The sequence below is a fragment of the Parasteatoda tepidariorum genome, chromosome 6, assembly GCF_982258835.1.
Source record: "Parasteatoda tepidariorum strain Cologne lab strain chromosome 6, Ptep-v5.0, whole genome shotgun sequence".
Lineage (NCBI taxonomy): Eukaryota > Metazoa > Arthropoda > Arachnida > Araneae > Theridiidae > Parasteatoda > Parasteatoda tepidariorum.
The window spans coordinates 66,823,240-66,847,234 of record NC_141760.1 but is presented as its reverse complement, the minus strand read 5'-3'; the positions used below and the strand labels follow the sequence as shown (position 1 = coordinate 66,847,234).

The following is a 23,995-nucleotide window of genomic DNA, read 5'->3' as shown; positions in this document are numbered from 1 at the left end:
TGCCTTTTCTTTCATCTACCCAATTTTTTAGCATGTCTTAATTTCATTGTACTCAATTTTAATAATGAATGGATTGATTTTAAAAATATCCGAATTGTATTTATACTCACACAGATAGTGAAAAAATTTGTTACTTTTGATTGATATGGTTTGAGTAAATTTTAGATACATAAAGCTGTATTTAATAAAGTGAATTTATAAATTGTTGAAAATAAAGAAATAGAGAAGCATAGGAAAATAAAGCAATATCCTTAAGTTAAAACAGATTCATTTATTTAAATTTCTATTTACTTTAACAATAACTTAATTTTAAAATTTTTACTAGCACAAGATTTTGACCCACAAAAAAAAATTATATAGTAATACACTTGCATGACATTCTTCATTTTATTTATGAAATTGTGCATGCATTTTTAAGAGAAAAATTAAATTTATTTTTTAAAAAAATGTAATATTTTATTGTAACTTTATTAAGTAAGTTGTATCATTTTTCAAAATTAAAAACTATACATTAAAAATCATCAGTAGTTAAAATATAAATAAATTTTTTTAATAACTTTAACAATTTGAAATTGTTTACTTAAAATTTTATCAATATTCTTTTTTCTTCTACAATGTATTTATTTACAATATTAGTTATTATGGACAAATTAATAGAATGTACAAAAAGGCATTTTTAGTAAATAATTTTTTGAAAATTAAGATTTAATTAAGGAAATATTAATAGTCTTAAATTCAGCACCACCTTTAAGATTTCTGTGCTTTCTGCTGTAAAAAAAAAAGAAAGAAAAGAAGATTAGAGGTTCAAAAATTTTGTAGCAAAATTTAAAATTTATGCTTGATCTAGCGTTATATATCAACATCAATATTGTCAAAATGCTTAAGTAGTGTGGATATAATTTTTACTTACAATATTTTAGTTATCCTCTAACATATCAGCATATTAAATATTTGTAGTTAAAATATACAAAAGAATAACACAGAAATAATTATTAAAAATTTAATTTATACAATTTCATATAATACATAGATAGAGTATTTACATTATACTAATTTTTTTTTTCTCTATTATATACAAAGGATAGTAGAAGAGAATCTTTTCAAATCAGTCGATTTTTTTCAGTCCTTTTTAACAATTATAAATTAGTTTACTCTTGGATTATTACCAGTGTGTAACTAAGAATAGTACAACATATTTCATGAATCTGTAACAACTAATTTTAATTTATTGTCGGTCTTTCTAAACAGATGACTTTGAGAGTTTCCATAATAATTGTCCTAACTTTTTATTGCTATTTTCTAAAAGTCAACACAAAAACTAAAATTTGCAAAAAGAAATGCTAAAACTTTCCATTCAAATATGAACAGCAGTCTATTTGAAAGGTATGCATAAAACAGATCATTCATCTGTTTTTGAATCCATTCAATAAAATTCTCTGTGGCCGAGCTAAGGAGAAAAAGGAAGGAAAAAAAATTAAGAATAATAAAATTAACACATGCATTAAAGAAATAAGAATCATTTATAAGAAAACTCATTCATACTGCTTTATACTTATTTCTTAAAACTCATTCATACAGCTATATATAAAAATATTTGTAACAAATAATGGGATGATTAAGTATTTATTACAAATATTCTCAATGTGTAAACTAAAATTTATCAAAATAACTTGAGGGATTTGTTTCTATTCACCAATCTCTAAAATCATGTTGCAGCTTCTTAGAGATCACATTGTTTTTAATTTTTAACCTTAAAAAATAAAAGCAAAATTATATTAAATTAATTTGCAAATTTACAAGCTCTGTTTCATGGTAAATTTGAAAGTAAAGTAGCAATGATCTAAGGAATAAGCCTATAGACTTGGGAGTAAGTTTATTTGTATTTAAGAGAATCAAATAACTAAGTTTTAAATATAATTTTTATAATAAGAATAAAAACAATTATTAAATCTTTCATGTAGCCACTTTTTTTTTGTTGAAGGAAATGAACATAATCTTTTGTAATGTGCCATAAGTTTTTATACATAAAATATTTTAAATTTATTACAACAAATGTAAATACTAATTGTACCTCTCTAATTTTTTTAAATAACTGGATTTACTTATCATACATTTAAAGTAGGACGAGAAGAATATTTAAAAAAATACAAATATAGAATAATAGAATGTACAACTTAGAGAGTATAGAACAACAATAGAGCACATTCTTCTACTAAAAAATCTGAAAGGTGGTAAATTATCGAGGCAAACAAGCTACACCAAAATGGTAAAGACTCTATAGTTTGCCTATTAAATTTTACAAATTATTGCCAAGTTCTTGATTTAAATGATTACATCCCTATCTTGGTTTTCAAATTAAAAATATATTAGCAGTGCAGAAGATATCAGAAAATATGTCTTTTCAACAAAAACAAAACATTTCGCAACCATGTATCGGTTTCCCATTATATTAATGATATACATTTATTCAGAAAAAAGATTAAATGAAATAATTATCTAGTTTTTAAATGATAGAAAATATGTAATGCTTATTTTTGTAGGACAGCTTCTGAGAGTAGGGTATTTTGAACCCCTACAACTTTAATTAGCATGATTAGTTTTATTATCAAATATAACTACAAAACAGGGATCCAATGATTTCAAGATTCATTTAAAACTCATGACTAGACTTTTTAAACTTTTTAGTTTACATACAAATTTTGTCAATTTCATTCAACATTAGTAACAACTGCAGTGATTGTAAAAGAAAAAGCAAAAATTTGAAATAATTGAAAGCTATTCAAATATTTTAATGGAATATTAAGGTTGTTAAAATAACTTATAGTTAACAACGACCCATATTTTTCTGTGATGAGCACTAAATTTAGTTACATTTAACTTTAAAAAAAAAATTTGAAAAAGAACTTTCATTCTATTGCAAATAAATACTACAAAGAATAAAACTGATTTCCAAATTCAATTTTCTTTCCGTTTTTTATGAATTACTTTCAAGTAAAGAACAAATATCGATCATTAGTTTTGCATGTTTCAAAGTACTTAAAAGTCAACTTGATACCCTTCTCTTTCTAAAATTGAACATGCAAACCAAAGCTAAAAATAAATTTAAAAAAAAAAAAAAAAAGAACTAAAGATGTAAAATTTATTCAATTGATTAAAAGAGGTAAATTAATAGCAGAATATAATTCTACATTCAAAAATAAAAATTTTTAGAACAAAGAAAATAATTTCATGTTTAGAAGTGGAGACTAAAAGTTTTCTGTTAAACAAATTTTGCTTAAAAAAAAATATATATATATATTTTTAGTATGGAGAAATATATGAGTCAAAATTATAATAATGATAGCTTTTTAAAAGTGTTATAAAATGCACAAACTTTTAAAACAAAAAGTTAAATGCAAGAATATTTATTACTTTTGAATAAAGTATTTTGGTTTTCTTTAGAATAAAATTTTGTCTCTTAAGTTCATGTAGAGGTTTAATTGTATTTCTGAAAGCTCAATTAACATAATAGATTTCAATAACAATATCAATAAACATGTTTTACATTTTTATTGATTTAATGACCAATATGAAGCATAATATTACAACACGGATTTTTATGTAGCTTTTGTTTTTAATACACACCACAACTACACGGCAGATTTGTAGCTGTCAACTAAAATAGACCACGACAAATACGTAACATTGTTAATACCAAAGTTTACGATTTTGCCAGCAAAACCTATTCTTCTAAAAATTTTTTTTTTTTATATATAAAGAACTATTTTTACTAACCTCTTCTCCTTGGACAAAGATCAGCCAGAAGGACAGCTTTTATACCATTTTGATCCACAACACCAGTCTTAGATAAATTAGAAATCTGCATTTGACGCTCCAAATTACGTTGCATTACTAATAACATAGCAGGAGTTGGATTTTCAAGAAATTGTAAGGAATTGTTAGAATTGGTATGACCAGAGCCAGAAGCTTGCATACTTTGTGTTGCAGAGGCAACTCTTCGCAACTTCCTCTGTGGTATGGGGGAAGCATTATTGTCAGATGAATCGTGTAATTTCTTTGACTTGGCAGGAGGTGAAAAACTATAACTCCCTCTTTCTGCAGGTCGTTTAAGACCCTGAAAAAAATTACATTTCATTTAGCAACATTTTTATTATAGATTTCGCAATTAAAAATATAAATATTTTTTTTATACATTTAGCAATATAAAATTAGAAGTGTGGGATAAATTTTTCTTATTTGAAAATTTAAAAATTAACAAAATGTGAATTTCTCACTTAGTAAACAAAACTCATTTTGATTATCAACATTTTAACTTGAAACTATTATCCATTATTCATAATTTATATGTTTCTGGAAGCTAGGATAGCAAAATTACATTTGAAATTAATTTTTGTAGCATGATGATATAGGACAACAGTTTTAAAAATGCATGACATTCATAGATCCAGAGTGCATACAAATCAACCTTGATCAAGCACCAAAACACAATTTTTTAGAGCTCTTTTATGGTAGGAATACCACAAAATTTTGACCTTGGAAAAAAAGGAATATTGCCTGTGCAGAATCCCTTACTTTAAACTTTGATAACTCACCAACAAGCGAACTTTAATCATGGCAGATTTACAGTGCACTGTACCTAACAGCGTTTATACACCTAATAGCATTTTGTTTACTTGGCTGCCAAGATTGAACTTGTGACCTTTAGATCTCAAATAGCAATTTGAGTAATGCCCTAACTAACTGTGCCACTAGATAGATTTGATCATGTGTACAGGCAATACCAATACTATTAGAAAATAAGGTTAACTTGTTTTTTTCAAGTTACATGGTTAGTAGAACAAAATAAATGTTTTAATTTTTGGATTTATTTGTATATATAGTGTGCATACACATTGAAATATAACAAATGATTTACAACTATAGATAATTTAAAGTTTTTTTACCTTACGCAGGGGTTGCTTTGTCAAATCCGTGGAAGTAAATACAAGCAAACCATCATCTTGAAATCCTGAAGCTTTTATTGCAGCAGATAAGATGTTTCTACAATGCTTATAGTCCGGCTCTTCCTCAAATGTTAAGCCAGCAATATAAGTAAAATACTCAGTAATGCCACCTAAAAACCGAATAAAGAAATTGCAACATTGCATGTAATAAAAACAAAAAATAGATCATTTAGGAAACTGGATATTTAAAAAAATTGGGACAGATAAATGCGCCATCCTACAATCCAGAGACTAATCTAACTTAGAGGGACTAATCAGACTCAGTGGGACTTACCTTAACTTCACAAGTTAAAAAAATTTTTTTTTCTTTTCTTTTTTTTGTCCCAACGAAATATAAACTTGAGTTTATATTCAGAAATAAGAAGATTTAATTTTTCAAATCATTTTTTCTTAACTTCAACTTTTTGTGAGTGATGTGATAATTATTTTTCATAATTATTGTTTTTAAAATATGATACAAACATTATAGGTACATGTAATTAATCCATAGAATTTTCCTTTCTTATAATATTACAGAGGTGTTTAGTCTTCAAATACTTATGCTGCATCTCCATGTACTCCCCTAACATACAGAGGAAATAACTTCCATGTATTTTTTATTCTTCTATTGGCAAGACAGTCCGTTGTGAGCCAGACTTCCCTAGAACCCTCTCTCCATTCTGCTCTTTTCTTTGCGATTGTTCTCCAGTTAGTAATTCTTGGGATTTTAAAATCCTCTTCCATACAGTCAAGCCATCTGATCTCATGCTTTACCTCTAATTCTAGTTCCCATTGGTTTGTAATTGAAGAAATGGCAAGGAAGAAGGGTTCATTCGACAGATTTGACCTGCAAGCTTTAAGCTACTTATTTTGATATCAGTTTCCTTGAACAGCTTATATGGTATTAATCATCGGAATTCATAATTGTCTGTTTAAAATTACGTTTTTAGGAAAGAGAGGATGTTTATTTTACTCCCTAACTTCAACTAAAATATTTTTACTTTTTTCTCTAAAAATTTTATTAACTCCTTACACAAAACTTTTGCTAAATATTTTGAACTTAATCAATATATATAAACTATTGTATTATTTTAAATTTCAACATGATAAGCATAATTTTTGAAGAACCAACAAGAGAGGGATTCCTGATTCTATGCCCGTGGGCACCCATCAATCGTTTTAAGTGTGGAGGTGCTGAACAATCATATCAAAAATATTTTTTATTTAAATTAATGTTATGTAGAAGTATAAATTCCTCTTGAAAAAATAAATAGCGCTCAAAGTAGAATGAATTTCTACATACACAAGTTTGTAACTCCTGATAGCATTTTATTAAATCAAAACAAATAAATTAACCTTCCTCAACAAAGAAATATTTCTTTAAATTATTTTTTCACTCAGATGAATGGTACTGATGCAGATTATATGAAAAAGTTTAACTTAGTTGGAATAACTAAAATATTGATGTTGTCAATAATTATACTTACGAGGCGGAGCTTTCTTATTATAACAACTTTTAATTAAGGAGGAAATGTTAGACATGTACCTGAAAACAGTAATTAAAATGAATTTACTTAAAAATCTGTAATATAAAAGTAAATTAAAATACTCTAATACTACCGATAAAATTTAATAATTTGTTTGGCTGCATGAATGGTATCTATAAATACACAAACAGAATTTTTTTAAAATTTACTTATGATACCATACAATATTAAAATGCATATTATAAAATATTTTTCATTATTTTATTTTATAAGGATTATTATGAAACAGAAAAAAAATTAGGTTAATTACAACAATATATGTTAAAATAATAAAAGATTTATATCCTAAATTTAAGAACCACCCTGAATAATCTGTGATCTCATGATCAGGTCTTCATGTACTTGGACTTAATCTTAATGGTTTGAGAGAGGATGACCTCAAATATTCAAATTAATTAGTGGAGATAATATTTTAAGTTACAAAATCTTACACAAAAATGTACTTTCTCCTCTGAATAAACAGCTTTTTTTTGTCACGATCGGATTTCTGACCTCCAACTTATATGCGGTAGCTGCAATCTGGGAAATATGACCGCAAAAGTTTGGTCAGGAGATCAGTCCAAAGTTTGGACCCATTCATTTTAATTTTCCTTTTAGTCTATTTCCCCATATGTCGAGAACTTCTCGTGCAAATCAAAAAAATTTTTGCACATAATTATAAAATTCCTTTATCTAAATTTTGAATTGCAAGGTGAAAAATTTTTCCATAATTTTAAAGAATGTAATTTTAATTGCAAAATGCAACATTTTGGCAATATATAGTTCCTTTGAAATGGAATTGTGAAAAAGTCCTATTTTTAAATTTTGATTTCTCAGGAACTATTAAACCGATTTTGTTCAAACTTGTATACCTTGCAATTCAAAATTTTTTGACCGTTAATAAATAAAATTATAAAAAATAATTAATTCATGAGATATGGTGAAAATACACAAAAAATAAAATTATCATTAAGGGGTCCAAACTTCGGACCACTCTCCTGATAAAACATATTTGTACCATATTTCCCATATAGCGGTTAACTCCTATATTTTGAGGGTCATAAATCCAAATGCAGGAAAAAAAGGTATGCTTATTCTTAAATATATAGCTTAAAATATTGTATGCACTAATTAATTAGCATATTTGTAGTCACCCCCTCGAACTGTTAGGATCGAGTCTTAGTATGTGAAGATCCCATCATTAGATCAAAATTTCTGCAGCCTGGGTCATTTTTATTTACGCGCACTTCACATTAGCAAACATACATAATTTTTTAAAACTTAATGTTTACTTTTTTATATATATAGTATATAATTACAGTTTGGAAAATGAATCTACAATTTGATCATGATCATATTTATTTACAATATACAGGGTGGCAATAATTACTCTATGGAAAAAATTCCCCTGATCGTTTTCAAAACGTTAGTGAGTTTGAGATAAAATTTAATGATTGAATACAGAGCATCTTGGAATTGATTCGATTTTTCTTAAAAATGTCGAAATACAGCATTTGTGAACATATATCTACCACCATTAAAAGCATCAATGTTTTAACTTTTCTGTAAGATTTGCAAAAGTTTGCTAGATCTGTGCCACATCATAGCCTTTGATGGCAATCACATTGAACATGATATAAACTAAAACTAGCATGAAACATGGCATAAACTAAATCTCAATAGTTTATGAAAATTTCAGTTCCAAAAGCACAATTTATTTCTTCACACAATTGTTACTTGGCAATAATGACCTAAACATTCTGTAGCCTATGGCTTAATTTCATTCATGCCAAAATATTAAAAATTGATTGATTGGATGTAAAATTAAATCAAAATGGCAAAGCAGTGACAATGAACACAAATTATTTAAAACAATGAACACATAAATGAATCATGTCAAAATATCAATGAACTATACGGCGAACACTATTATTGAAAATAAAAATTATTTCAAATTCTAAATATAATCAGCAGTAAAAGTTTGACTGTAATAAAAAGAGAAACCACATGACACTTCAAAATAAATCTCAAAACTGCAAAAATAAATTTGTTAAAATATATAAATAAATAACTTACATGCTTTTCTGTCTACTAACACTTTCAACATCCTTTAGATTCTCTTCCCATGGCAAGCGACCACAAAGCCACTGAAGCATATTGTAACCCAATATTTCTAAATCTCCTCTTCGTGAATGAGCTAAAATAAAAAAGATGTAATTTTAAAACTTCAGTTTTAATTTTAGGTTACATAGCACACAATAAACTAAGCTTTCACTTTATGGATGGCTTATTGTATACAACTAAGCACGAAAGCCACTAGCAGTTAAAACTCGTAATAAGACTACAATGTAACTACATCAGATTTATTTTTGTGACTAGGCCTGAAAAACATGCCATTCTATATTGCTATTGTACTGTTCGTAATATGACTTGTGTTATTTACTATTCAATATGTAAATTCCTTAAAGTTTAGTTGAAACCATAAAAAACCGAAGATAACATTATACAGGATTCCCACTCTTTTAACAAAACAATATTTAAGGACTCATTAGGACTTTTTTTTTTGAAAATAATTAAGGAATGACCTTAAAATTAGTATAATAATTGAAGAAAACAATATTTTTACTAAAAATAGAAATTTAATGAATAGGAAATTAAACTGTTAAGTGTTGACATTAGAAATGACCATGACTTAAAGTAATTCCACTTTAAATTATTCAACTTCAGATAACTGAAAAATGTGGTTTTTAAAAAATTTCATTTCAATTAACCAAGCAGTTATGATGCATAATATTAATTTACATATATTTTTTTTTAAATATTACTTATACTCATTTAAATTTTTAAGAATTAGGTTTCTTTTGTTATTTCCCCCTCAAATTAATTGCAATTGATGCCTAGAAACAATGAATAGTAATTTATCTTAATATCTCAGCATAAATTTGCTACAGCTGAGCTTGTTTAATAGATGCAGGCAAGATAAAAAAATACTATAAAATTAAAAAAAAAGTCATCGTTCATGAATTGAATTATATTTACCCCCAATATGAGCATCTCTGCTTGTAAATTCTATTGTGCCATCATGAGCTTTCCGAAGATCTTCTTTCAATTCTTTATGCTGACCGTTAACTATATACCTGCAAGCTAAACCAAAGTCTATGAGATAAACCTGAAAGAGAAGTAAATAGATTAAACATAACATGCCCATGTATAAAATTAAATGAAAAATGCATTGAAATTAAAAGTAGGTGTGAGATAATTAAAATATAAAGATTGAAACTTACTCTAGGAAGTAAGAAAAAAAAATCAAAACAAAGAAATTTACACATAAATGTCACTAAACTATCTAAAAATGGCAAGAATGAAAGTATTAGGTATAGCTTGCAACACATTTTTTGCAATTTCTAATTAGGTTATGTTTTATATATAAGCATGAAAGCTACTTCAGCTAATAATAATTAGGAAGAAAGCAATATAGAAAGCATTCTAACAATACACATGCTTCATTCATGTAACTCCAGTTACTTTCATCTCTAGTATAATATACAGTCTCTTATTTTCGATGAATTCAAAATAAGGTTATGTTTTATGTGAGAGCATGGAAGTTTTTTTAAAAAAAATAATAATTAGGAGGAATGCAGCAGAGAAAGTAATTTAGCAATAGAGATACTTTAGTAATGTTATTCCAATAATTTTTATCTCAGTTTAGCATGCAACTGAAAAATGCTTATTTTTTTTTCCCCTTTTTGCAAACCCACAACTAGAAAATAATTGTAGACAACAAGAAGATTTATAGTATTTCAATATCAAAGTTACATAAAATTTCCACTTTTCTTTAACTATTTTAAGACAGTACTATCTTGAACATCAATAATGTTATCTAGCAAATTTAAGAATAAAGATAATTTATGCTAACAACAAGAGCTCACTGAACAAGACCACAATACATTTAACAAAAAAAAAAAAGATAAACCCAGAATTGTACAACTCTTTGATACAGTAAATATTTCCTAAATGAAAAGCTTAATAATAAAGATAATTTATTATATTACTACTGAAAAGGAAAACCATAACAACTGTGCTAAAAAGAGACAAATCCAGAAGAGTACATAGACATAAAGCAGTATTGAATAAAAAGTAGAAGATATTAATACAAAAGTAATTGTGCATGAGTTTATTTATTGCAAAGAGATGGAGCTATGCAAATTTATTTTAATTTTTTACCAAACAAAATTTGTTTGCTTTAAAGCATCTAACTTCACATTTTTATACAGAAAGTTTTTATTCAAATAAATTAATTTTTGTCTATCATATTTACAATAAGGTAAAAACTTCTCCATCAACTTAAATAAATTTTAATTTAATAAATTTAAATCCATAAATTTAAATTTAATAAATTTTAAAATTAAATTTTAACTGAAATATACAAAATACATGAAACATGACTGACCTCATTTTCTTTTTCAGAACCATAGCCAGTTAGCAAATTTGAAGCTTTGACATCTGCATGAATATAGCCGTGACTATGAACATATTCTAAAATATCTAACTGAAAGAAATAATACTGAAAATTATAATTCATAAAATTAAGCATTTAATATAATTTATTAATTCTATATACATCAATAATAATCCAAATAAATGATACGAAAATAATAAAAGTTGACAAGATTGGAAAAAAATAAATACTGGTGAGTGCAAGAAGAGCTTCTTAGCTGTTAATTCATTTTAAAGCATGATTTGTTGCTGCAAGTGCTATCATGCTTTTAGCAGAAGCATGCAAATTCAACAATGCTAAAACTAAATATAGAAATGTTTTTTTTATTTTAAAAAAAAGCTTATTTTTAGTTCTTGAAAATAAAAAATAGTACTGTTCCAAATACAAATAATTTATTTTGGTAAAATTTTATTCAACTTTTTCTAACAAATATTTTTGTTTCTAAAAATAAAATTTAATCACCTGAATATGAAGGTAAAAGGACTAATACTAGAATTAAAAGGGGAAAAAAATAGCAAAAACTATTCTCATATTATTTATATTATCTATTTCATATTTATATTTCATGACAAAAATCAGTATAATATTTGTAATTGTGAAATCAATGAGAATTATACTAGTGTATATGCTTAATGTGTAATTTATTACTAAAGTAGCATTTAAAAAAAAATGATAGTTAGCAAAAACAGAACTTTTGATTTCCCCCCTAACTGGCTGAAGCAGAGATAATTTCCAAACTAAAATGACAGTAGCACCACTACTACAGAAAAAAGCTGTTTCTCTCCCTCCTTGATGTGGGCGAATTCAGCGGTCTGGTGAACAATCAGTATCATTACTGCAACCTGGAACAGTACAGAAAGAGAAAGAAAAAAAATGTTTAAGGCTTTCCTTACTTAAAGATGTTGCACTTCTATGGAGTCAATGATGAAAGGGAACTTCAGTGGCAGCAAATGGTGTCAGTTTATAATAGGATCAACAAGTTTTCATTTTTAACTGCAGTTGATTTTCTTAATTTAAAGTCAATTGTTGTGATTTAGTTTTTACTTATGCAAAATGATTAATTAGTTTGAAAATTAATACTACTATTTAAGCTAGAAAACAAATATTAAGTATTTGAAAAATAGGTTTAATATTTCCTTTTTTTTTTAAAAAACAGTTTCGTCTACTTGGTTCAGAAGAAACCTATATTATGCAGAGCAGTTTTTTCTACTATGAATGAAACTTGTTATCCCTGGAAAATATCATTGCAGATTTAAAGTGAGAACCAATGAAACATATGTATTTCTAAAATCATCACTTGCTAACTTAAAATATTGCATCTTCATAACAAACCATTAGTTGGAATTTTTTAGAACACTAACAGATAACAATAAAAATATATTGATTAAAAAAGAACACAAGAAAACATTATTTCTTTTAATGCTGAGATTGCACATAGAGAGAAGCATACTTAAAAGTAATTTCCAACTTAAATTAACTAATTACTTACTATTTAATCTATAAGCAATAGTAATTAAAAAAATTTAAAAAAGTAAAATCAGTAATGCTCAATTTGAATTACTAATTAACATAATTTTATTAACGATGTTATTATTTTACTCAACTCAATTATTTTATTCAACATGGTGAGGTGTTAAAAATAATAGCTTTTTAAAAATTATATTTGCAATATACTTACGACAATTTTTCCAACAGTATATACAGTTTTCATAGGAAACACTTTGTCATTTCGATCTAACTTTTTTTGTAAATCTTCACCGAATCGATCCATTACCATAAAACGATACTTGACGCCTCTATATTCATGGGATCCAGATCCAATAAATTTTGGCATTCCTAAAAACTTTAATTTCTTCTTTTCTTTCCATTCTTCGACTATAAATTGCAAAAAATAAAAGAAAAGAATGATTTTATGAGACAGCTCATATAGTATACAAGGATTTCAATATAACAGACAAATGATTTTGAATACTTACTTTGTTCAATCTTACCAACACGGTGATAAAAATGCATTTCAGAAAATAATGGTCCATTAGCATGTGGCTCCTAATTATTAGGGAGAGAAAAAATACATGATACAGGTTTTCACACATAAGGATTGTGCAAATTGAGGCAGTATTTTACTCAATAAATAAAAGATGAAGGGGATCAGGGATGCCAACCTTTAGTCATACCAAAGAGGAGCAATTTTTTTGCAGTCAATGATCAATCGCTTTAGTACATTAAATATGCCTCATTATGTACATTATATAGTAATGAAGCAATACTGAATATACAAAATATTTATTAATATAATAATAAAGTATTAAAATGCAATGCAAATATTAAAGTGGAAATTAAAAGAGCATAGAAATTACAACACATTATTTGCTTTGTAGTGCAAAAATTTTGCCCAGTAGCAGTAGATGCTACTGGGCAAAATATGTTCCAGTTGCTTCATGAAGAACTGTCAAAAAGATAGATTACTTGAAGTAACTGTGTCAACTTTTCCTGCGATAATGCTTCATAAATGATTGGTATGCATAAGGGTCTTACAAAGTACTTATTGGAAACGAACTTCAAAATGATAATAAACAAATGTGCTTGTCATTTGTTACATTTAGCTGCTAAAAAGAGGGCTAAAGAACTGCCATTAAATGTGGAGGATTTTCCAATTGATGTATTTTATTACTTCAAAAAAAGTTCAAAGAGGATTGAGGCTTTTAAAGCCTGTCAGATCTTTTGTGATCTTGATAACCACAAAATACTTAAATATGTGGCTACAAGGTGGTTGTCTTTACTTAATGTTATTGAAAGATTTCTTGAGCAGTGGGACAGTCTTTTCCTTTTTTTTCAAAATGAAGATGGTACATCTGAGAAATGTAGAAAGATAAAAAAGATGTTTCTAGATCCACATACAAAACTTTATCTTTTGTTTTTGGAACCTGTGTTACCTCTCTTCTGTTCTGTGAACATTTTGTTGCAGTCAGAAGAACCTTTGATTCACTGCCTTCGAAGAGAGTTGGAGATGCTCTTAACTAAGTTAATTGCACGTCACGTTACATTTCTCCAGTTTCTGTTCCGGCAAAAAGCATACTTACAATTGAATTTTCCAATAGAAAAAGGCAGAAGTTAAACAAAGATTTAGTTATAGGCTGCCAAACAAGGCAATTTTTAAAAGAAAATTCTCTGACTGAAGATGTTCTGTCTACATTTTATCTAAGTGTCAGAAACTTTTATTCCCAGTCATGCAAATATATAAGCAAAAAATTTCCCCTAGAGGGATGTTGCTTTATTAAATACAGAAGTTGCGGACATTAACCTAAGACTGGAAAAATCTTTCAGTGCAGTCAACTACTTCGTAGATCTTTTTTGTGAAGATTTCTCAGACTTACAAAAGGGTAGACGGGATCAGATAGGTTGTTTAAAATACAACATTCTGCCGATTGTTATGAAGAGGATATTGCTAATCCCACACAGTAGTGTTCCTTGTGAAAGACTGTTTAGTCTTGTGAGGAAAAATCAGAATGACTTCAGAGGAAACTTAAGTTTCATCAGAATCTTGAAACATTTTCTTAAATAAAGGCCGCATATGCATTAATTTTTTTATTTGCAGAAAATCTTTCGAAATTTTTTTTATGTCGTTTACACTCCACGTGACGTCTACAGTCATACAGACCACCATGTGCGATAGTGAAATCCATATCGCATGTAATACAATAGGCGTGATTCTCAGACGCTTTTGAGAGCTTTAGGACAGGAAATTATTTTGCATAATCATCTTTAAAAGCTTGATGATGTGATCTTTTTTTAGACAGCATTCTTGAATTTTTTTAAAACTTCAAAACGCGTTTTAGTATAGAGTATAGTTAAGTGCGGCAAGCTCTCTGCTTATAAAACGCGTTTTACAATCAACTGACGACGATGTAAACATGCGATATGTTAAAAACTTCGCGAGTGATTAATTTTTAGCCACCAATGCTCCAATCACAATCTTCAAGCAACATTATCACTGTCATAAACTAACACATCTACGTAAACCAAAATAAGTTGCATTCTCACTGTCATGCTACAAGCTAACGCAACTTTAAAGTGAAACGCATGTGAGGGACGATATTCCAGTTTAGTATCAGTTAGAGCAGGAAAAGCGGAGCGTTTTGAAGGCGGGGCAGCGGAGTTAAAATTTTAAAACGGAGAAACTCCGCTCAAAGCGGAGCAGTTGGCATGTCTGCATTATGCTAGGAAAATTTAAATGCTTCATTAACATATACATAATATATAAAAATATAAATTTCATTGCAATTTTAGAACAAATTTATGAGAAAAAAACATCATTGAAAGTTTTTATCAAGTTCAATGTTTACAGTTAAAACTAAATATTTCTATACAATTGCAATTATTCAAAAAACAATTTGTAGCATTAAACTTCGTTATTAGTGCACCTTTCGATTAACGGACAATTTTTTTCGCTCTTGAGAGTGTCTGTTTAACCGAGGTTTCACTGTATGTATATTGTGTGATAAAAAAGAATGATGCAATACTTACAACTTTAACAACATATTCAGAATTTAAACCAGGCTTTTTCTTAATGCTGTTAGATGCTAAAAAATTAAAAACAGATAGGTGAGAAAAGTTTATAGTACAAAAATAATTTTTCAGAACTTTAGATTAACTGCAAAACATTCCAAAACTTCATATAATTGCTTATTTTAAGAATGTCAGTACAACAAAAAAAGTTTTAAACTGACTTTTTTTAAATGAGGATCACTTCATTATGCATTAGTAACACCTATTCAAATATTCAAGCAAGCAATAATCTGCACAAAAATCCATTTTAATAGGGACTTTTTTTATGAAACTTCTCAATTTTAGAGAATTTACTAAAATGTACAAAAACAAGTAGAATTTTTATTAAACCAGAATACCAGGAGAAACTTCAAATTCCCATAGTCTACTGGAAAATCCAGTAGAGTTGACAGCTATGCATATATATTTGATCTTCTACTTGAAATGAGACATATATGACTCACAAACACATGGTTTTTGATTAAATATAAACATGAGGGGAAAATAATGTTTCCAAATCAAATGCTTTAAGACAGACCTCTAATTATATTATATAGTATTTGTTTATAGTGTGTGGGAGAGTTTCTCTTTTTGCTAGAGTGTTGTGTATTTAAGTTTACAGTCCATTTTCAATTGATAGTTAGATCTTATAGACATCAAATTTTTCTGTTTTTATAGTTACAATGTTGAGGCATTAAAAATGTTAAACAGAACTAAAAAATAATATAAATTAGGGTAAAAATGTATTTAAACCAGAAAAAAACTTTAAATAAAGTATGTAAATAAAAAATATAAACAGTGTATGTCATTTTAGTATATGTATACTTGTATGTAATAGGTATGCAACATAAATTTGGTTTTGCAAGATTTTTAAGAAATATAAAATGTTACAATCAATTTATTTATGGTTCGCCTATAAGCTCTCTTCTCACATTACCAAATAACTAAACAAATTTCTCAATTTAAGAAAACCATAAATTGCAATATATATATATATATATATTAACAACTACGTTAACTACAACTACTATATATATTAACACTCTATATATCAAGCCTGTCACCTATATAAATATTTTACAACAACAGCAATATTGATTTTTATTAAAGAATAACATTAAAAAAAATATTGAATTAGAAAGCGCCAAATAATAAGTTTTTACTATGCACTTTGCCATAGCTGAAGAATCTTTAGGATAGATGATTATGATGAAATTATCAGAAGAAACAAAAGAGTTTAATTTCTTAATTTTGTCTAAATTAAGAAATTAAACTCTTGCACCTGTACTTATTTGAATGAAGAACAATTAATTGCCATTTGCCCATTTTTTTTATGAAAATCATTAAGTTTCATTAATTATTCAGATGATTAGCTAAAATAAAAAAGAAAAGAAAGATATGCAAATATTTTGATTTCAATGGGCAAAATTAAACTCATATATATAGAAATATATTGTTATTCAATAGTGTTTAAATTCTCTCACTCTTAAAATTGGAAAATCTAAATAAAAAAATAAATAAATAAAAAATTTAAATTTTTACCATACATTTACTTCTGTTAAAAATAGATTTTATGTAAAACAAAAGAGTATACAATGCTATGATTTTACATTTCAATTCTTACACTCTATATATATTAATACCTAAATATATCTCTCCAAATCCGCCAAGACCAATGGATTTACCAAGTCTCCATTGACGTTTCATTACATCAGTAAGGACAACACCATTTGGTAAGGGATCAGGTAGTCTATTTCCATTTGGAGCAAATCTTGGTTTCTTCATACCTATAAAAAAAAATTATACAAATATAATAATAGCTAAATATGTTCTTTGCACCTGACTGTATGACACATTTTTCAGATTAAAAAAAATTATCTTGAACACACATTAGGATTTCATGAACTTGACTCAAGTATATTACCATAAACATTTTTAGAAATCACTGTTAGTAGCTTTATTTATTCAAGAAAACATAAAATTACATATGATTAATAAGTTTTATGTGACATAAAAAGTGACATGAAAGTTTATATCAGAAAGTATTGCTTTAGCTTAATTTTGATTACAAATAAATACTTTTCCAGGAAACTAAGATTTTCATGATTTTTTAAACTAAAAATATTTTTATTTACTTAAGAATGAGATAGAAATGAATTATCTTTAAAATACAAGATAAAAAAAAAAAAAAACATAAACTTCTTCACTAATGAAGTATAAAGAAATATAGCACAAAAAAATTCACAGAATTGAATTCTATTTTACTGCCGTAAGTCATAATAAAATAACAATAGAAATTATACTGCTAGGGGATGAATAATGCTATGGCCACGTACATGGACCTCAGGTTTTATCTAAGTAAAATAATATAAATATTTCAAATATTAAATTGCACCTTAAATATGAACAAACATGCATAATATTATACTATAGTTCATTTAAATACAATGATGAATATATTTAATAGTTATTTAGAGATTTTTTTTAAATGCAGTTTTTTTTAATGAGATGTAATACTAAATGCAATACCAATGCATTACTGCATGAAATCTCAAAAAAGAAAAAACTGTTCTAAACTATTTTAATGAAGCAAAATAAATAGTTATAGAAAAGAATCTAACATTAACCATACAAAATATTTAGTTTTTGAGGGTAAAATTTTAAAATTATGAAGAAAAAAACACACAAAAAGTTAAAGTTATTAAATGTATCATGTGCCTTAATATAAAACAATTATAATACACATAAAAATATTATTAAATAGATATAAAATTGAATACTTATAATAAATAATTATAATAAAGAAGCACGATATACAGTAACAAAATGCCAAAATAATTTTCAAAGTCTTTTACATGATCATGATAAAATAACTAGTTTCTAACAAAGAACTATTTTCTTGATTACATTAGTCATCATAAGAACATAAAGAGATTTTTCAGTTTGATTTCAGAGGGTGGAAAATGAAGCCTGAAATTGAGAATTTCTGGCAAAATGCAGCAGAGTTGCACGTGATAGTGCAAGAATAATTCCCACTAACTCCAGCTCAATATATCAGGGGTGATTGTGAGCCTAAGTCAAAAGTCCGGAAAATTTCTTGAGATTAAAAAAAAAAACAGTTTAAATTGAAAAATCAGAAAAAAATTTAAACAAGTTTTTTTTCCTTTTCTTCAGTATTTCTTAGTTTACTTAAAATATATTTAAAATTTTACACATACCTATACCCAGGGTTGGCAGGTTTTTGACATGTGACAGTTTTTGACAGTTTAAACCATGGTTTAAACCGTCATGTCAAAAACCTCATTGTCAAAAATGTCGAAAATGTCAAAAACCTATATTCATATGTTAAATTTAATTAATACATAAAATTTATATATTTTTTAAAGGATAGTGTTTCTAAATATGTTCTAGAAAAAAAAAATTTAAAATTTTGAAGAAACACTTATATTTTGAATAGCAACCAAAATCTTGTACTTTTGAAAACTCACATCTTTTGTAATATTATGTATTCATTTTCATGTGTTATTGAAAATCTGCAGTGATATTATTAAGAAATTTATTTATAACCAAATTTAGTGTATAGTATAGATCAGTGGTGCGCAAACTAGGGGTCGCCAGAAGTTTTTGGGGGTCGCCAAAATTTTTATGAAATGCATTATCCCTGCATGCTGCATACCATACAGTGTACATATAAAGAGTGAATCGCCATCACTCACTGTTTAATTGCAATTGGATTTCCGAAATGTCACGAAATATCGAGTCAGAAGTCATAAAACGCATACAAAATTCATCTGTATTTGCTTTACAACTGGACGAGACTACCAATATTACTAAAATGTCACAACTAATTATTTACGTTAGGTTTATTTTTAATGAAGATATAACAGAAACGTTTTTATGTTGCAAAAATTTGGAAGGAAAAACAACTGGAGAAAAAATATTCGAAGTAATAAATGAATATTTTGAAACAAAGTCCCTTACCTGGGCAAACTGTGTTGCGGTTTGTACTGATGGTGCTGCAGCATTAACAGGTTCGAATAAAGGGCTCAGAGGCTTAATTCAGAAGGTGGCACCTCATATGGTATTTAATCACTGTATGATTCATCGGAAAGCTCTTGTTGCAAAAGATATGGATGAAGAGTTGCACAACGTATTACAAGACGCTGTTAGTTCAATTAACTACATTAAATGCAACAGCCGTCTCTTTTCAATACTTTGCAATGAGATGGGCTCAACGTATGAGAAATTACTGTTACACATCGAAGTCAGATGGCTTTCACGTGGGAAAATACTACGACGGATATTTGATTTGAGAAATGAAGTGTACATGTTCTAAATCAAAAAGAAACATAGATTGGCAAGTTATTATATCAATGAAGTTTGGCTAGGGAAGCTGAGCTATTTAGTTGATATTTTCGAAAAACTTAACGACTTAAATTTGAGCTTGCAGAGTGGGAATTCAACTATCATAACTACAGCCAGTAAAATTCAAGCTTTTAAGAATAAGTTTAGTCTCTGGCAAACTGAACTGAATAAAAACAACACCAACATGTTCCCTTGCTTTAACGATTTTATCAAGGAAAATAATATAGATGTATTTACATTTAAAAACATCATTTCCAATCACATTGAAAAGTTAAAGAAAATTTTTTCGAGAAGATTCGAGGATTTTCCTGAAAACGATCTTGGTTGGATTCGTGATCCATTTTCCTTTGACATATGCAGTTCAACGCTTCAAATTAGTGAGAAAGAGCAATTGATAGATCTGATTAGTGATTATACTCTTCGAAATCAATTTAAGACTCAGCCTTGCCAAACATTTTGGCTATCCGTGGAAAAACAATATCCCGTTTTATGCAAGAATGCCATCAGAGTGTTAATACAATTTGCATCAACGTATTTATGTGAAACTGGATTTAGCAAACTAGTTTCAATAAAAACTAAATACCACTCGCGTTTAAAACCTGAAGATGATATGCGAATTGCAATTAGCAACATACATCCAAACATCGATGAGATAATTAGAAACTTGCAGCCACATACATCTCATTAAAGGGCAATTTACTGATTTTAGTGTTGTACAAAAAGTATTTTCTTAAAATTATAAATAAAATTAATATGAGTCAAATATGATGATGTTTTTATTCGATGAAACGAAAGAAATGCTCGAAATATACATCGTATTTGTGAACATTTATCTCTAGGGGTCGCCAAAAATTTTCTCTCTACAAAAGGGGTCGCGGTCAAAAAAAGTTTGCGCACCACTGGTATAGATTATACTAAAAATTAGACATTTTTAAAGATAAACATTAGCAGTTTTGTACATTAGACATCTTCTTTTAAAGAAAAATCTTTTTAATATTTTTTTAAATCTTCTTAACATAAGACAATACAAATTTAAGTGCTTTCTGTTAAATACACAGAGTAGTTAGTGTCGATTTACAGTATATTCAGCCTATTCATTTTGCTGAATATGATATAGTTTTGTTGAATATCTAAATATTCAGCTGTTGAATAATTACTTCTTGCTTTCAAGATATGCATTATTTGTATTCTTAATATGAGTGGAGAAAAAAAAATTAAGAGATAAAAATTGTTTTAAAATGATAAGTGTAATAATTATAAATAAATATAATGAACAATATGAATTATATTTATCATTATTCATAAATATAACTACTTTTAAATTCAAATAAACATACTGGATAATAAAGATATTCGGTATAACATTAAAAAAAATTTTTTATACACTTGTATCTTGTATCAAGTTTGTATTTATACAACATAACTTGTAAGTTCCTTATAAATATTAGTTATATGTTCCTTATATGTCAAAAATGCATAGTAATAAACTTTTAATTTTCTTAAGTATTAAAAAGAAAAAAGAAATTTTTAAATATAAATATTTAAACAATTTTTGTGCAAAATTTTTCTGCACATGCATTTGAATATAAATTTCTGAGATTTTAAATCTGTTATTTTACCTTAATTTTAATTAAAAAATATTTTAAAACCTGCTGATTACCTATAGTATAATTAAATTTCAATATTATGCATGGCAACTGTTGGTAGTTTTGAAGTTTATATATTTTCTTGGCAAACTTCAGTTTTTGACATTTTTGACGGGTTTTTGACGGTTTAAACCAGTATTATACCCTTGTCATGTCAAAAACCACTTTTTGACGTCAAAAACCCAACCCTGCCTATACCATTTACACATAACCAATGATGATCTGGAGAAGTAATTAAAATTCACAAATATGTCTTCCTTTCTTGAGTTTATGATTATAACAACTATTTACTGATAAAAAATGAATACTAATCATGAATATAAGCTTATAAAGTATCTTTCCGGCTCGTCCTTAGAAACAAATAAAATAAAGTGTGTTTCTAAGTTCCACCTTTGAAAATTTGATTTTCGGAAACTTCTGTGATCAATGATTTCTTGAAACGTCTGGACCTCCGATCTTCGGAAACTTCCGGATCACTGTTGGCAAAAATTCCAGAAATCCGGAGCACAGTTAGCCCTGGTACATGCACATGCGAACCCACAAGTATAATCACCTTTAAATACTTTTTAAAAAGGTTACACAACCTGGAAAAAATCTGGGGTAACTAAGAGGAAAATTCATACAGGTGTAGGACAAAGATGTCAGCTCATTTAAGCAGATTAGTTGATTGTTGCAGAAGGCTAGTTATGCATATATCTATATTCTTCTTTTCTTTTGAAGAAAAAAGAGGTAAAGTGCTTTTTTTTAAAAAACTGAATTACAGTCAAATTTGTGACACTCAAATCATGCTTTTTAATCCAAAAAAACCATTAGATTTGATACTCATTGATAGGGAACAATTTAAAAAAAAAATAACACATAGGAGGTAACATCAATATAGATATTCCATAAATAAAAAGAGAAATTTACCTTTCTTAACATCGTTTCCATTTTTAGCCATGGCTAGACTAGTATTTCACTACTTTAAACTCATCAGATAACTAGTGAATAAAATAGACAAACTACAAATATTGTATGCATATGATCAACTATCAGCATAAACATTTTTCGCATAAAAGTTGAATGTAAGAAAAAATTACAAATTAAAGTATGAAGAATAGTTTAATTAAAAAAAAAATTAAATAAAAAAAATCTGAATTAGGCAAGAGAGCTTTAAGAAAAATATCAAGGAAGATTAAAAGGAATCTAAAATGTTATTTTTTTTCTTTTCACATAATTTGAGTTTTAAAGGCTTCAGGCTAAAGGCTTTACTTACAGGGAATAACTGCTAACATTAGTAAATTTTAAGAAATGCGATCCCACACTATTTTAAGTTATGCAGGATATCAAGATTTATTAACCCTGCAGAAGTGACAAGTCTTAATTAAACATTCAGGGGGAGAGTTCCGTATCGTGATCTGTAACAGAATAATCGTCAAATCTTGGAAATTTCCGGGTAGTGGCCAGCGAGAAACTAAATAATCGTTACAGAAAGGAACCAACTCGATAGGTATAAATCAAAGCCACCCCCGGGCTAACATCTACATGTTTTTTTTCTTCTTTTTAAATATTCAAGTTTAAAATCTATTTGGCACCTTGGCAAGACAGATCACGATAAGGAAATATCCCCTAAGTAAGGAGGTAATGAAAACATCAAAAACTTGCGATTAAAAAACTTGAAACTAGCCTTTAAATATTCTAAAAATTTATATTGCATTCTTGTTTCAATGACATTTCTTTGATCAACATGTTAGAGATATAAAATATAATCATTTTTAACAATTGAGCGTTGTAAATCTGAATATAATTTTTGGGAAATTGGTGTTTATATTTAAATGATCTGCACCACAAGTCTACAAAAAATTATTTCCTCAGCTTTGCTAAGTACATCAGTTGATTACATTTACAGTAATTAAATAAGAAAATAGGTATAAATGCTTTAAATGATGGATGGTGCGATTATGTACATTGAGATTTACATAAAGTAGTGTGTTAGTAACGGTACGTATACAATGGATACAGTAAATATACTTTTCAAGCTATATAGACATAGCAAATACTGTCGAAAATATTGTAATTAAGTTTATCAGCAATTTTATTAGTCTTAAGAACTACAAAGGAATTATATTTTTTATTCCAATCTGGATAAATACGTTTTCTGTTTTTATTAACAATTGTGAGAGATTTATTCTCAGAGAACTATATTATCTGATAACGTTTTTATTAATAAAGATTTATTTAAATTATTTTTCAAATTGATTAAGAGTTTAAATTAGGCTCACTTTTTACAGTCGACAATAGCAAAGATTTACAAATGTTTGATTTCAGTAATTTTTAAAGTATTTCAAATTTTCAAAAGTTTATAAACACAACTGATTTCTAATCTACTTGACAGTGGCGCTCACCGCTCGCTCTGAGCCGTTTTGTTTTAGTCTGCATACTGCAGTTAAAGTT

General features: G+C 27.3%; 1 protein-coding gene across 2 annotated transcripts; it reads right to left on the bottom strand.

Moving 5' to 3' along the window:
* Nucleotides 1-986: 986 nt before the first annotated feature.
* LOC107448432 (serine/threonine-protein kinase VRK1) lies at nucleotides 987-23,989 on the bottom strand. 2 transcript variants are annotated; one of them, XM_087165991.1, is made up of 13 exons: nucleotides 23,069-23,989; nucleotides 22,472-22,959; nucleotides 17,195-17,338; nucleotides 15,531-15,586; nucleotides 12,983-13,052; nucleotides 12,685-12,881; nucleotides 10,959-11,057; nucleotides 9,548-9,677; nucleotides 8,585-8,705; nucleotides 6,470-6,528; nucleotides 4,944-5,113; nucleotides 3,775-4,114; nucleotides 987-1,447 (listed from the first exon to the last, which is right to left on the bottom strand). In XM_087165991.1, the coding sequence occupies exons 2-13, from the start codon at nucleotides 22,500-22,502 to the stop codon at nucleotides 1,404-1,406; spliced, it is 1,461 nt and encodes a 486-aa protein (XP_087022117.1). In that variant the 5' UTR covers nucleotides 22,503-22,959; nucleotides 23,069-23,989; the 3' UTR covers nucleotides 987-1,403. The 2 variants fall into 2 exon arrangements, with proteins under 2 accessions (XP_087022117.1, XP_042906562.1); XM_043050628.3 differs by having other exon boundaries at nucleotides 22,472-22,542; nucleotides 23,824-23,976.
* Nucleotides 23,990-23,995: the final 6 nt, after the last annotated feature.

What these genes read in the sequence shown, in the direction of transcription:
- LOC107448432 (XM_087165991.1), bottom strand. Translation starts at nt 22,502, where the DNA reads ATGGCTAAAAATGGAAACGATGTTAAGAAAG. An exon ending in TAATAAGAAAGCTCCGCCTC is followed by an intron (nt 5,114 to 6,469) that starts GTAAGTATAATT and finishes TTCGGTTTTTAG; the next exon opens with GTGGCATTACTGAGTATTTT. An exon ending in CAAAGCAACCCCTGCGTAAG is followed by an intron (nt 4,115 to 4,943) that starts GTAAAAAAACTT and finishes AATTTTTTTCAG; the next exon opens with GGTCTTAAACGACCTGCAGA.